This window comes from Dendropsophus ebraccatus, chromosome 7, assembly GCF_027789765.1.
Source record: "Dendropsophus ebraccatus isolate aDenEbr1 chromosome 7, aDenEbr1.pat, whole genome shotgun sequence".
Taxonomy (NCBI): domain Eukaryota; kingdom Metazoa; phylum Chordata; class Amphibia; order Anura; family Hylidae; genus Dendropsophus; species Dendropsophus ebraccatus.
The window spans coordinates 126,948,261-126,963,937 of NC_091460.1; the positions used below are offsets into that span (position 1 = coordinate 126,948,261).

The following is a 15,677-nucleotide window of genomic DNA, read 5'->3' on the forward strand; positions in this document are numbered from 1 at the left end:
TGAGATACTCAGCCACTGATTGGTGGAACACACAGTAATTCATTCCATTCTGTGAGGCAGAGGACTTGTTCTGTGTGTACAGTGCCATAGGAGCATAAGGTATGTGCACACTGTGGAATTCTCGCAGATAACTTCACGCGGATTCCGCCACTCACCCTAAAGCGATCTGGCTTGACTGTCCACCTGTCCCATAGACTCCACCCTATGCCCAGGTCAATTTTGCCGTCCGCCCAAAGAATTGACATGTCAATTCTTTGAGTGAACGGTAAAATCTGCCTGAGCATAGAATGGAGTCTATGGGACAAGCGGAGAGTCAAGCGGGAGCACGCGGGGGCGAGCGGCTGAATCCGCGAGAAGTTATCCGCGAGAATACCCTAAGGTGCACCTTCTCAGTTGCGGAGGCCTTGGGCCCCATCCAGTAGCCTCACCACTCAATCCACCCCTGTAATGAATAAAATTTTATATTTAAATCCTTCAGAAAAAAAAAAAATCTTCAAGTCTGGAGTTGCCTGGCTGTATTGGACATGACCTATATATACAGAAATATATTTATATATATCTATATGCATGTTTTACTCTTGTCATTACAGTGAGAATGCATTTATATTTTACAGTGTTTACAGTTACTATAGAAAAACCTAACCAGAAGGCATGTACTCAGTTACATGGTCACAGGACACTTCTGTTTCCCTGAACAAATAATTCAAAAGACTGGTCCGATCGGACAAACTACAATACCATATGCTGCTTTTACTCTGGTCTATAAAGCAGTGAAAGTGGGTCATCTGTGGTAAGTGCTTCTGGGGGGATATCCTCTTAATAACACAAGTGCTCATCTACATAGAGGTCAGAATGTTTGCTTGGATTGCTCCTTAGATACATAAAAAGGGAGAACAGGAAAACATCGCCATCACGGACAGAAGACACTTTCCATACAGTTGACGTATTTGACAATTTTCCTTTCTTTTTTTTTCATTTTGGAATTAAAGGTTTATTTCCTGGGAATGTACAAAATTTATGGCAATTGGGGGAAAAAAAAAAAAATTAAAAAAAAAACACTAAACAAAACAAAAAAATAATAATAATAAAAAAATAAACAGTGCTGTTGTTGCTGTGACTATCCAGCTGGCGAAATAATGTTTAAAGCTAGAATTTATTGCTCCAGATTTTAAGTTGCAGAACCACACTGCTGCTTACAAACTGTTAATCTTCATATAGATGCTCAGACATGATTGTCTCCTTGTGTCTAAACACACAAAATACAAGCTGCTATCTGTACAGTTTACAGTACTGAAACACATATTTGGAAATGAAGTATAGATATGTTAATTTCTCAAAGATACATCATATTACAGCAGGGGTTTTCCCAAATCTCTCCTTTTTGTAGTCACTTTAAAGTAGACAACAATTTCACTGTTAATTATAGCTAAAGTACATTTAAAGAAAGAACCTGTGTACTAAATGTAAGTAAACCAGCCAGGCTCTGGTGATGTTTTTTTTCCCCCTTAGTTTTTGTATTTTTTCGTTTTTTTTTTTTTTTTTTTTTTCTTATTTTAACATTATTCATATTTTTCTTTTGAGGAAACCCCTGTACACAAATGAAAATAGTGTCTCAGCATATTCTTCAGTCACGGACTTAGCAGTTCCCAAAACAAGACCAGTGCTTGTCAATCACTTCAGAGTGCCTTGAAAATATGATATACATCTGCTTAAAAGAACCATCGGAATGCTTCGGCGCTGGGGACCGGTGTTCTCTGCAAATATAAAGAGAAAAGGGTAGGTTACTAGGCGGTAAACAAGACGTCTGCTTCAATATAGATCTAATTGTTTCTATATCACTTTTCGGCAAATTTAAAGTAAATGAACTACTTAAATGTCGATATTTTCATAAATTGCCTCCAGTAAAAAAAATTCTATTAAATCTCTAAAATAATTTATGAATTCAAAACATAAAAATGTTACAATCTGGCACAATGTTAAGGCATCTATATAAAATGTGTTATCTGCTGTTCTAAATTAAGAAGAATACTAAACCTAAAAGAGTTATCCAGCGCTACAAAAACATGGCCACTTTTTCCTCTCTCTTGTTTCCAAATTGGGTGGGGTTTGGGACTCAGTTTCATTGAAGTAAATGGAGCTTAATTGCAAACCACACCTGAACTGGAGGCAAGGGGGAAAAGTGGCCATGTTTTTGTAATGCTGGATAACCCCTTAAAGCTCTTTTCATATACAGCCTAAGGGTACTATTAGGTGGGCCAATGGGGCCTGATAATAAATGTAAATGAGCACCGATCTGCTAGATCGGTGCTCGTATACTGGGCCTATTACACGGCCCAATAATCGTTTAACAAGGGCTGCAGGGACATCGGTAACGATGTCCTTGCAGCCCTTGTTTAAACTTTATACATTACCTATCCATGCTGCAGGGCTTCTCTTCCTCTGTGCTTCTCCCTGGGTCCGCGCGCACCAGCTTCAGAGTGGCCTGTGTCAGCTGACAGGCCACTCAGCCAATCACTGGCCAGGACCGTTGCCTGACACAGGCCACTCTGAAGCTGGTGCGTGCGGACCCGGGGAGAAGCACAGAAGACGAGGAGCCCTGCAGCCTGGATAGGTAATGTATATTGTCAGTCGGCGGCCGCGCACCGCTATTACACGTAGAAGTATCAACGATCAGCCGATGACAACGATCATCGGCTGATCATTGTCTTTATTACACAGAACGATAATCGTCCGAATCGGTCCAATTCAGGCGATTATTGTTCTGTGTAATAGTACCCTAAGGCATATGGTCAAATGATGGCTCTGTACAAGTCTACTAACCTGTTCGTCTACTAACTAACTACTAACTAACTAACTCATCTTACTAACAACTACTGTGTTTAAACTTGGAGGAACACATATGTTTTCTCTCTTGGGTGAAATAATGTATTATGGAAATATTCTCTCCTATAGGATAACTTATAGATTAAGTAGATTGCCTACAGTTCCGTAGTATGGGGATGTTGCGTATGTTGAGTAAGATATAAGTGAAATAATCAAACTGGTCAATGAGGGACATTTACTAAGGAGTCTAATGTGTGCGACTATTCTAATGAGAATTTGTGTATATTTTGTTCCAATAGCTTGTGACTAATTCATTCAAATGTATCACTGCCATAGTGAATCTAAGTAAAAAGTTGCAAAAAAGTCACATAATTGCAAAAATTGCACAAGCCTATTCACTTGGTACTGACTAGAGATGTTCAAACATCAGGAATTTTCGGGTTCGATCGAACTCAAACCTTCTCGAACCTTCGTCATTTGATTCCTGATGCCTTTCCGTTCCGTGGGGAAGGTGGAGACAGCCCGAGTACCGCCTGGAAAACAGGGATACAGCCTAGGTTCGAGAAGGTTTGAGTTCGATTGAACCTGAAAATTCCCGATGTTCGATCATCTCTAGTACTGACCAAACCTAGGCCTGCACCTATTTGTGTGACTTTTTAAAAAGTCGCAAATGATAAATTGGGTGCTAATCCAGACTTACGCAAACTTTTGGTTGAATACTCAAAACAGGTAGATTAAAAAAAAAGTCACATCTAAAAAATATACTGGTTCATAAGTAGAACTTAGACCAAAAATGGGTGAAAAATCTAATTATTCACCAAAAAATAGGCACAAAGCCTTTGTTAAATTCCCCCCAATGTCCCTTTAAAGAGAACATGTGATCGGTGCAAAAAAGTTAAGTTTTTATATCTAGTCTCTGGTGCCTGTGATTCCAATTGTGTTTTTCCTTTCTTGCTACACGCCCACCCAACACACCTGTTCCCAAGATTTAGAGAGGTTTTACTAATTGGTTGACTATCTTTTCACTAAATCAGATGTTATTGCAAAATAAGCAGTGGTTATGTTCACACAATGAACTATTTAAAAAAAAAATAAAACCATTGTTTTTGAATAAAACAACAGCTGTTCTCTTTTTACTGCAATGAAATGCATTGAAATCAGTAGAACAAGGGCTGTTTCTACACAAAGCAATGAACAACCGTTATCCAATACATTGTGTGAAAACAACAGCCGTCGTTGCATTGACTTCAAAACATTTCATTGCAGTTTGAAAAGAACGGCCGTTGCTTTAAAGGAAAACAACGGTCGTTGTTTTCAAAAATAGTATGTTGTGTGAACATAGCCAGTGAATGCTTGGCCAAGAGGACATGATTGGGATGTTCATGATCAGACCTTCTCCACTCTACACGATTCTTGACCCCTTAGCCTCATATTTACACCCCCTTAGCCTAGCATTTACACCCTATTTTGCAATAAAGTTTCTGCCCATCTAACTATTCATTCAAAAGTACAAATTCTCAAAGAAAAATAACCCACTAAAGGTTCTATATCTCAGGAAGCATTGCGAGAAAGTAAAAAGAGGTTGTAAGCAGGGCACCTGAGGCTATAACATGGTATAAAAGACCATGTTATAAGGACATTTCAATTTGAATTGTTTCATTTAATAAGAAAAACACTAAAAAATCTACAATTTTTTAAGCATTTTTTTTCTTAGGTTGGTTATATATAATGCAACAAATGTATGTACCATAGGGGATGCCTCAATAGCTGCTATTAGATGATCTGATCTTAAAGTGACTCTGTACCCACAATCTGAAACCACTTGTACCTTCGGATAGCTACTTTTAATCCAAGATCTGTCCTGGGGTCCGTTTGGCAGGTGATGCAGTTATTGTCCTAAAAAACAGCTTTTAAACTTGCAGCCCGTGCCAAACGGGAGTATCTGTGCCCTAAGTTTGCACCACCCCTCCGTCCCTCCTCCCCACCATCTTCATCATTAGGAATGCTCCAGGCAGATTGTCTCCTATTCGTCAGCTGTGTGAATACTGAACATGGGCTGGATCGTTAAGGCACCTATGCAGTGTTCAGCATGGAGAAAATGTTTCAGTGGCATTCCTAATGATGAAGAGGGCGGGCAGGAGGGACGGAGGGGTGGTGCAAAGTTAGGGAACAGATACTCCCGTTTGGCACGGGCTGCAAGTTTAAAAGTTGTTTTTTAGGACAATAACTGCATCACCTGCTGACCCCAGGACAGATCTTGGATTAAAAGCAGCTATCCAAAGGTACAAGTGGTTTGGGGGGGGGACAGATTGTGGGTACAGAGTCGCTTTAAGGTAGTTCCCTGCCCTATAGATAGTATTGTCTTCACAAACAATCCTATTTTATGGAAAGAGAGGATAATGCTAGCGTGGCTAGTCTGTCCTATTCAAGTCTGGGGGGGTGGGGGGCAAAAAATGTGGCAAATACCAGCAATATGAACATATATTTTCTCAGCCCTTGGGGACCCTGCTCCTCTGTGAAGGCTCGTGTGTAATGCATATGATGAACATAGAGCAGGAGGCTTGCCAACATGATTTTCCTGCCATATACTTAGCAATTATTGCTGTACAGTTAGTAATTATTCCTATTTATAATGTAATAATCTACCAAAATAAACAAAATATAATTCAAATATAAAAAAAATATCAGATGTAGAGAGAATTTCATTTTCATTTCTATTAAGAAATAATTCTATAAGAGAAAATCTGGAAAAGTTGGGAAAAAGGTTAACCCATTAACAAACATCCAATATAACAGTGCCTTAGAAATACAAATTCTCTATATAGTTTAGTAGAGACTACAATTCATAAATAGTATCTGCGCTAGGACCCTATGCCCTCTCTGAAAGTTTACGGTGTTAGAAGAGTAAAAGTAAATTCATGCTAACCTTGTACATTGCATGCTATAGTAAATGTCTGTTATTCTGAAAATAAAAAAGAAAGTATAGATTAACACAGAGCTAAAAAATAAAAAATAAATAAAAAAAAGAACAAAAACACATTCATCTACCATCATTTCTCAACAAACTGCAGGACAAGCAAATTTTACAAGGAAGTAAAATTCCATTCTGCAAGGATTGTTCTATGTTAATTAGGATGCTCAATGCAGTAAAAGAATTAAATAGGGCGAACAACATCCTTCCACTGACTTTCACAAAAATATAGAAGGTGAGGCTAAATTGCTAGAAAATTCTTAAATTTCTATGTCGAAATAATAATTTGTTTTGCGAACAGGTCTAACTTTTTTTTCATGTAAAAATCAAAGGCCTACAAGGTACAAAACTGGAAAAAAAAATTCAAAAAGAGGATCTGAGTAGGCAGCCAAACAAGATTTTGTATGGATATCTAATCATGGCCGTTAACAACTCAAAGAACTGAAAACTGTACAAAACACTTGAGTCTAGGATCAGGAAGATCTCCGTAATTTCTCGATACATTCAGGGTATAAAAAGACATGCAGAATCATGGCAGAAATTTTTGTGGTTATACCATTCATCTAAATGGACGATGTATACATTCATGTCATATGCTTTTAGAAACCACCAATGTACAGTATAAGGCTATGTTCACACAACGATTTTTAATGGCTGTTATTTGATACTCAAAATAATGGCCGTTATTTTGAGTACCAAATAGAGACTTATTTAACATACTTTGGTGGCGGTCATTGCAATGGTATGTTAGTAAAGTACATTGCTCAAGTTTTGGTTGAATGATGGCAGCTTTTAACATTTTTTTGGGGTGTGGCTATTATTAAAAGGCGGCCAAAAAAACATGTCTGCGGCATGTAAATATACCCATAAAGATTTAATTAAAGGTTTTCCTACATGATACAATTGTACCAAACAAATTTTCTGATGCTAGCTATGAAGTTAGATGTATTCAAGAATGCAACATATACTGAGGCAGAATTCTAGCTGAATTTGTGCCAAAATCTACAAAACATGCCTTGCAACCCATATACTATGTATGTTATACTTTCCAAAAGGGTATGCTTCTTAGCCTGGGTTCACATTGCATTTTTGCAATCCATTTTTGTTTTGTCATGCTTTTTTTCCCCCCAGATGTGTTTTTCCATTGATTTATTGAAACAGATGTGTTTTTCTATTGATCCATTGAAACAGATGTGTTTTTCTATTGATCCATTGAAACAGATGCGTTTTTCCATTAATTTCCAATAGGGAAAAAAAAGGATCCTTTTTTTTTTAACAGTCACAAAAATGAGGTCGACTACTTTTTTGTGTCTGTTAAAAAAACTGATCCGTTTTGATCCATTTCTTTTATAATGGAAGTCAATGGAAAAATGGATCAAAACGGATGAACACAAATGCATCTGTTTTTTGCAAAAAGTGGATGAAAAAAACTGATTGCAAAAACACAGTGTGAACCCAGCCTTCCTGCCAAGTAGTTTACTGGGAAGGTGATGTCAATTAAAGGGGTAGTGCGGCGCTAAACAATTATTCACAAAATAACACACATTACAAAGTTATACAACTTTGTATGTTATGTTATGTATCTGAATGGCCCCCATCCTCGTGTTTCCCCCCACCCACGCTAGACCCGGAAGTGTGGTGCATTATACTCACCGCATCTCGTGTCGACCCCCATCCGCCAACTTGGGACAATGATGTCATCTTCGGGTGGCCGGCTGAACCGCTCCATCCGTCCCTTATGCCGGCCCCCCTCTGCCGCGTCATAACTGTGCTCAGCCGTGATTGGCTAAGCACTGTTATGCTCAGCCAATCGCGGCTTAGCAGCTGGCGACGCGGCATGGGGGGGACGGATGGAGCGGTTCGGCCGGCCTCCCGAAGCCTACGTCATTGTCCCAAGATGTCGGACAGGGGTCGACATGAGATGCGGTGAGTATAATGCACCACACTTCCGGGGGTGGCGTGGGTGGGGGGGAAACACGAGGAAGGGGGCCATCCACATACATAACATACATTACAAAGCTGTATAACTTTGTAATGTGTGTTATTTTGTGAATAAATGTTTAGCGCCACACTACCCCTTTAAATTCAACCCTGTGTGCCATACTTTAGTGCAGGAGGATAACTTCATTTTTCAGCAGACTTTTGCATTGAGTTAGTGCGTGGAAACTAACGACCATTGTGGCTATCAATAACATACAGAAGGAGTGGTGATATTGTTTCCTCATGTCACTATTGGACACCCTAAGAAACAGCAGCATGGAGAACATTATAGAGCAGAACTGAGCAGTGTAAGTTGTGAATCTAGCACTGGTTTGAAATAAAACTTGCTGCTCTTGTGTGTATGCCTCTCTCTCTCTCTCTCTCTCTCTCTCTCCCCACCCCTCACTCACTCCCTCTACCTCCTCCTTCTGCAGCACCAGACCCCAACAGCAGTATTAGGGGGAATGTGTAATGAGAAAATAACTTATTGTTCAAATTTGTCTTATAAAATATGTAGAACATATTTTATAAGAATGGTGATTTCTTTATCAATATTATAAAATAATCCTAAAATCTTGCAGTTTTCCTTCTCACCACTGGGCTAAAACTAAGCTGAGACTTCCTGTTGTGTCTGTGGTGATAAGAGGAGGCTGCTGTAAAGTGATCTGTAGAGCATGTGATACTAGCAGATAGATGAGACAATAGCAGCTCCCTGTGGAATGGAGTACACTCAGTTATGTTTCACATCGTCTATGTTCATGAGTCTTGCTGTAAAGCATGTCACTAAATGCTGTTAAAACAGCTGAGACATAGCAATGTACATAAAGTGAAATAAATAAAAAATACAGTCAGAAAATTAGATTAAAAACAGAATAGAATAAAAGGACACTTTTTGTATCTGACTCTAATCAGTAAAAGAAAATTTAGGAGACACATGCCCTTTAGGGTCTAATGGGGACATTTATGAAGACCGGCATACTCGTATGCCGGTCTTACAATAGCCCCCGCCCCTAATTGCCCTGCCGGATTCACTAAGAGGCGCACGCCTCCTAGTGAATTCAGCCTGACCTGCACCTGACATATGGTGGGCACAGAAATCTACACCTGTTCCTGAGGTGTAGATTTCTGCAATGATTTAATTCATGGTAAATCTGGCACTGAAGGAGGCCATACCCTATCATTGCCTTGCCACACCCTTAACAGAAAAAAGGAAAAATTGGCAGCACATCTATGACTCTGTTCACACTGCAGGTTGCACACTGCCTGTGGCTTAAGTACAGAAAAAAAAAAAAAAAAACAGAAGGTGCAACAGCAACCCACAGGTGCAAGGGCTTACCGTACATACTCCTCTCAGTGTACACACGATAAACGCCTGCTCTGTAGATATTAAAAAGTGAGGATCTTAGCAAACTATTTGATCAAACAGAGTGTCCCCTGTCACCAACGTTAAGGTGTCCTCAGAGACATGGTCCCTACTCCAGCATTCTCACACTAGCAATGGCCTCTCCTGGGCTGAATAAGCCTACCACTGGGCAGATAGGGGCCAAATAATCTCTTTTTATAGCACCTTTGGGACATGGGTGGAGTGCAAGCCAAAAGGAGGTAGTCACAACCCCACACCCTCTCCCATCAGGCAAACAAAGGATAGGGCAGGCATACGCCAGGGAGAAGGGACATCTTCTTCCTGGCGTATGCCAGTGGCGCAGCTATCATGAATGCCCCCCTAAACCTTTATAATAGTGCGCTTGGTTCTTTAACTTCTATCAATGTCATCCTGGAGAACCCCTTTAAAGTTAAATAGATGTACAGACTTGGAGCTAAACTTATTTAATTGGAGAAGCATTATGTGCTATGAATGCAGGTGTCTAACCAAATGTTCTCCACTCAAGAGGTAATATCTAATTTTAATAAACTGATCCTGGTTTTATTAAACTCTCAGGCATCTTTGTACGCATTGCTTTTAGGTAACATTTATAAAATGTCAGGAATTAATTTTTTTTTTCCCCCCGAAGATGCTGGAATTTAAGGCATCTGCTCAAAGATGCTACCAATTCTTCAATGTCATCAATTATCCTTTTGGCCTCTGCCAGGAAGATATACCTTGGTTTAGTTTCATAACCTTTGTTTAGTTTTATATCTGCATTTATATATATATATATATATACCATTGCAAACAAAAGTATACCACTTTTTTTTTTTTTTACTGTGGCCGACTGCTGACATGTGCCACCGTAGGGCTATATGCTGGCATATGTTGGTGGTATACGTCAGGGAATACTCTGTTGCATGTGTGGTTTGAACAGAGCCTTATATGTGACTGTATGTTTTTGTGCAGCATATTGTTGATTCCTACGTGACAGTGCGCCTTTAATGCTGAGAGAAAACATACTACTCTAAGATTAGTCTGAGAGCCTTCCAGCAGCAAAGGGATTATTAATATTTAAACGTCAAAAGCGCCGACCTCCCCCACTGTATGCACTCTAGCGCTGGGATGAATGTGTTGCCTTTTATCACTTTCTTTGTTTTGTATTACTGCAAAATACAATGGAAGATCTCAAAGAAGCAATGGATTCTAGACTGGGGACCAGCACAACATTGCATACATTATAGAAAGGGCAGTGAGAGACACATCGAGAGCAGACAGACGGATGATAATGGCGAGAGTCTGACCATTTAACACCATTACGGCTTCACTAGTACTAGATCTCTATTAGTCGCTGTTACTACAATATGCATAAAAAATTACCTTCTGTGAAGGCATAGTCCAAGAACAATATTTTTAGATGTTAGAAGGTCAGATAGATGTGAAGACTGAGAGGTGGACCCACACACTATGTCTCAATTTAGTGACATAACTGGCTGTGATCTCCAGTGATATGAACAGGCGGCTCCATTAATTCACTAACATACTCAATTGCCCATTTCCAAAAACATACTTCGTGCATGCACTATATTTGACCAGTAAAAATAATATTTTCTCTATAACCCCTTCACATCCACAATACATATACATACGTTCCTGCCGCAGATGGCCGTGCAGCAGGAGCGTATATATACGTTCCTGACAGGGGCTTTTGATGTATGCGGGACCTCTGCAGTGTGAGTTGTCTTGCACACATCGGTTTGCCGAGGGCCGGAGATAATGACAGGCAGCTGCGATACCACAACTGCCTGTCATTAACCCCTTAAACGCTGCGATCTATAGCGATCACGGCGTTTAAGGAAGTCAGTGACAGGTCCCAATCAGGGCCCAATTGCTTGTACCGACGGGCGGGGGTAAGTCACTTACCTCCGACCTGTCGAATGGGCCATCTGTGCATAAAGTCAGGCAGTCAGGAAGGCTCTATGCACAGATAGTCGATAACACTGATCTATGCTATACAATTGCAATCTAATTTGCATGTTTTACAGGGAAATATAAGTGTAAAAAAAAGTGTAATTTGAATAAATGTTTTTTAAAAGTATTAAAAAAAAAGTATATAACCCCCCTCCCCCCAATAAAAGTTTAAAATACCTCCTTGACCATTATATAAAAAAAAAAAAAAAAAAAAAGATTACATTATTGTTCCCACACGGTGAACGGCGTGAATGGAAAGAAAAAAGACTAGGATTGCTGATTTTTTTTTTTTTATATATATCAAGAAAAAAATTAATAAAAAGCAACGAAAAACGAAATGAAAATGAAAAACGCTATGGCTCTTAGACGGCGAGGAGGAACATTAATTTGACCCGGACATTTGGGTATCAATGGCCTCAGTCATGAAGGGGTTAGTTTTCAGAGGTAACTAAAACCTGGATGTTGCTCATTAGAACACTAGGAGACCAAACATCATGCAAGTACTGTTCCCTAACCTTTCACCAAGAGAACCACGGGTCCTATATCTCTCTCTCGAAGAACAATAAACCATTGGGGTAACAATAAACCATTCTGTAATTGGCAGTGAGCTCCATGTTTTAGCTAATTGTCTTACCTTCCCCCACACAAAGCATTTATGTGCAGCCTTAAATTAGTTTATTACTACTATAACATCTCTGGAATCCATCTTAACATATGTAAAATCCATCCCTTCCTATTGTCGTATCAGTTAAAACTCTTAATGTTGCTCTGATTCATTCCCATATTGACTACTGCGATTCCTTACTAATCGGCCTTCCCTTCTCTTAACTCTCCTCCCGCCAGTCCATTCTTAATGTATCAGCCAGGCTGATCTCCCTGCCCATCCGCTACTCCTCTGTGCCAGTGACTACATTGGCTCCCTATTAAGCAGCCAATGCAATATAAACCCATAAAGCTCTTCATGGTGCTGCACCTCCCTACATTTGCTCTCTCGTCTCTGTCTACCATCCTACCCGTGCTTTAGGCCTAACATCCTCCATAATCAACACTTCTCACTTCCGCCTATACGGACTTCACCCGAGCTGAACCAGTTCTATTGAATGCTTTGCCTACGGGTACTATTACACAGAACGATAATCGGACAAATCGGCCCTATCCGGCCAAATATTGCTCCGTGTAATAAACACAACGATCAGCCGATGACAACGCATCGCTACGTGTAATAGTGGTGCGCAGTCGGAGGCTGACGATTTCCACTGGGTGGGACCGCTGTGGCCAGTGCTTGGCTGAGCTGCCTGTCAGTTGAGACTGCCACTCTGAAGCTGGAGCTGGCCCTTAAGCCTTATTCCCGGTCCATAAATATGGACAATGTGCTACGGAGTAAGGAGCTCCTGGCATTAGCATTCATCATTGTGCTAGGAGCTCTGAATCCGTTTAAATCTTTGCGCTACTGTACTGACACAGCCATTACTGCACTGACACAGCCTACAGTAAGGTTATCACACTACTACTGCACTTAACATAGATTAGAATATTTCTTGTTTAGGTCATCAACACATAAAGTATCACTCGATAAATGCAGCACCATTTAATTTTTGGCAACAAGTTTAACATCAATGACAGCGTCTACAATATATTATGTATCCATAGATTAAATTGTTATTTGGCAATCCGATAACTCTGAAATATTACCTAGGCTGCCCGAGCCAAAATTCTTACTACTTCTTAATGTGTTTATACATTGGCTGATGATTAGGTAACGAACATCCCTACAACTTTTGTTCCCAATCACTGACCACTGTACACAAACTAGTGATCAGCTGGTAAACACTCATTTGTCGACTGATCGCATCTTTTATATGAACATTCATATCATTGTTTGTCGGCACGTCTCTCTGTATGTAAACTGGGAATTTGCTGCCAACTCCATCAGGAAATATGTTTTAAAAAAGTATTGCAAGAACTATTCTTTGTTCAAATCCTTTTCAATAATTGGAAAATGAAAATGGAATCCAACTCAAACAGGTGCAGATCAGTTTGCTATATGGTCAGTCGGCCATTGTTACAGACAGTACTTCGACCTATGTACTAATATACTACCATAATTATGCCACTTAGATTTACTTGAGATTAGTTGCAGTATCGTGCTATATTCACACATTATGTAAGTTTGTCTGTAATTGCGGATTCGCAATTATGGACAAATTTAGGACCCATTGATTTCAATAGGGCTGTTCACACTGTCCACAGTTTTACGGATCCGTAATCCGCAAAATTTAGTGAAAAGCCCTGAAATAGACTGAAATTATGGATCCATAATTTTTATGGAAGAAACATCTGCAAATCCGCAAAAATTACGGATGAATAATCATTTTAAAACATACCCACCTTTTTTTGCTGATCCACAAAATCAATATGGATTACTGATGCAATACAGATGCAAACCATCAGGTATATTGCTTTAAGGTTTTTACAAGAACAGACTGGCACTGGTGTGGGGATGCCGGTGCTGCTGTTCTTTCTTTGAAACACAGCCTGGTTCCCGTGTATGGTGCCGGTCTATTCCCGGGCTGAAGCACTGGTGGTGGGCCCACCTGCCTCCAGTGTGACAAAACCCCTCCCCTCTGTGATGTGCCTCCATTATGAATAAATTGAGCTGCCTCACAAAGGGTAGGAGTTTCAGCACACTGGGGCCGGCGGACCCACCTCCAATGGGAATAGACAGGCGCTGTGCGCAGGAATCGGGCTGCAGTTCACAAAAAGGATCCCGCCACCGGTGCATATTATACATTCCAGCCAGAATCTCTAACGGTGCCGTAGAAAACTGACATGTTTTCAGTGAATAGCGGCCACAGAAAACATTGTCAGTGCACACAGTGGAGCGAGCGGCTCTGGTAGCACGCTCCATTGTGTGCTGTGGGGAGTTCTGATGCGGGCGCGCACGATGTGCCCGCATCACAACTCAGCGGTGGTAAAGATCATACAGCCGGTACTGCAGTACCGGCCAGGATGATCTTTTCTGAGACTGGCTGTTCCGTGACCCGGCTGGGTCACGGAAGGGCCGGTCTCATACTACGTGTGACCATAGCCTTACAGTGAAAGGTGATGGCAGTATAGAGATAGGATAGGATCAGGCCAAATCAGCCCTCTGATTCACAACGGCCTCGGCACTGGTCACAAAGGATGCCTCCCATATAAAATAAAAAAATCTTGCTGTATCTAGTTAAAAGAAAATCTAGATGATACTTTTCCTTTAATTTTCTGGTTCAGATGCTAATATGTCATTGGTAACTGTTATGAAAAATCATTAAAATGTTGTCTCTGGAAGAAAGTGGCCATGTTTTTCTGGATAAACCCTTTAAGAAGTCACTCTCCAAAAATAATGATCTCTAAATGTGAGAACACTACTAAAAGTTTAAAAACTAAATTATCTGACAAAAGATTTAGGCCCCTTTTACACGTATGTCAATTCTGTTTGCGTAATTTATTGCTATGGCCCCATAGCCACATCCATACATGTTACGGGTCTGTGTTTGGGCTGAGTCTGCAACGCAGAAAAATACTGGCAAGTTATGAAGGGGTTAGTGCAACCGCGAACGGATTGCTGACAATTGTGGAGACATATCCATGCTATAGGCGAGACTATGGATGTGTGAATGTGGCCTTAGGCTACATTGCTAACACCAGTTACCACACTGAGCTACTATAGTGCTTGCTTTGAAATGTGTAGAGAATGGATGCCATATTACAACATGGACTGAAGCTCTGGGATAAGACATCACAAAGCAAGAGAAGACCAGATCACAGGGGGAGATTTATCAGGAGGCCTTGAGGTGTCTTTGTTGCCCATAGCAACCAATCATTTTACCAGGGCTCATATATTTGAAAGCTGAGCTGTGATTGGTTGCTGATTGGTAAGAACATTGATACTGTAAGACCGCTTGATAAATCTTCCCACAGTTTCAGAACAAAATAGATATATTGGGGGAGATTTATCAAACATGGTGTAAAGTAGAACCGTCTCAGTTGTCCCTAGCAACCAATCAGATTCCACCTTTCATTTTCCAAAGAGTCTGTGAGGAATGAAAGGTGGAATCTGATTGGTTGCTAGGGGCAACTGAGCTAGTTCTACTTTACACCATGTTGGATAAATCTTCTCCATTGGCCGAGATTTACTAAAACGTCTACTTCTTATCGGTTTATTTATTATTATTTTTTGGTTATGTTCCCACTGCGTTAGTAAACCAATGGTGGAATGGGCATCACCAACTATGAGCGCAGTAAAGTATACATAAATCATATGACCACAACAAAAGAAGAAAAAGCTGTATATACATTTTTTTTATTGTTGCCAAGAAAAGACATGTTAATAGACAGTAGTCTATTGATAATTATGGCTGCAAATAATGGAGATTTATCAAACATGCTGTAAAGTAAAACTGACTCAGTTGCCCCTAGCAACCAATCAGATTCCACCTTTCATTCCTCACAGACTCTTTGGAAAATGAAAGGTGGAATCTGATTGGTTGCTAGGGGCAACTGAGCCAGTTTCACTTTACACCATGT

General features: G+C 40.2%; 1 protein-coding gene across 3 annotated transcripts in view; it reads right to left on the bottom strand.

Moving 5' to 3' along the window:
* Window positions 1-279: 279 nt before the first annotated feature.
* Window positions 280-15,677, bottom strand: part of CXXC4 (CXXC finger protein 4) — a 111,408-nt gene continuing 96,010 nt past the window's right edge. The window contains exons 3-4 of one of the 3 annotated variants that reach the window (XM_069978404.1): window positions 5,750-5,785; window positions 1,686-1,754 (exon numbers count right to left, since the gene is read on the bottom strand). In XM_069978404.1, coding sequence (XP_069834505.1) covers window positions 5,765-5,785 — 21 coding nt within the window. In that variant the 3' untranslated portion in view covers window positions 1,686-1,754; window positions 5,750-5,764. Of the gene's footprint in view, window positions 1,755-5,749; window positions 5,786-15,677 lie in introns of all 3 variants that reach the window. The other 2 variants (XM_069978403.1, XM_069978402.1) reach the window with 2 other exon arrangements.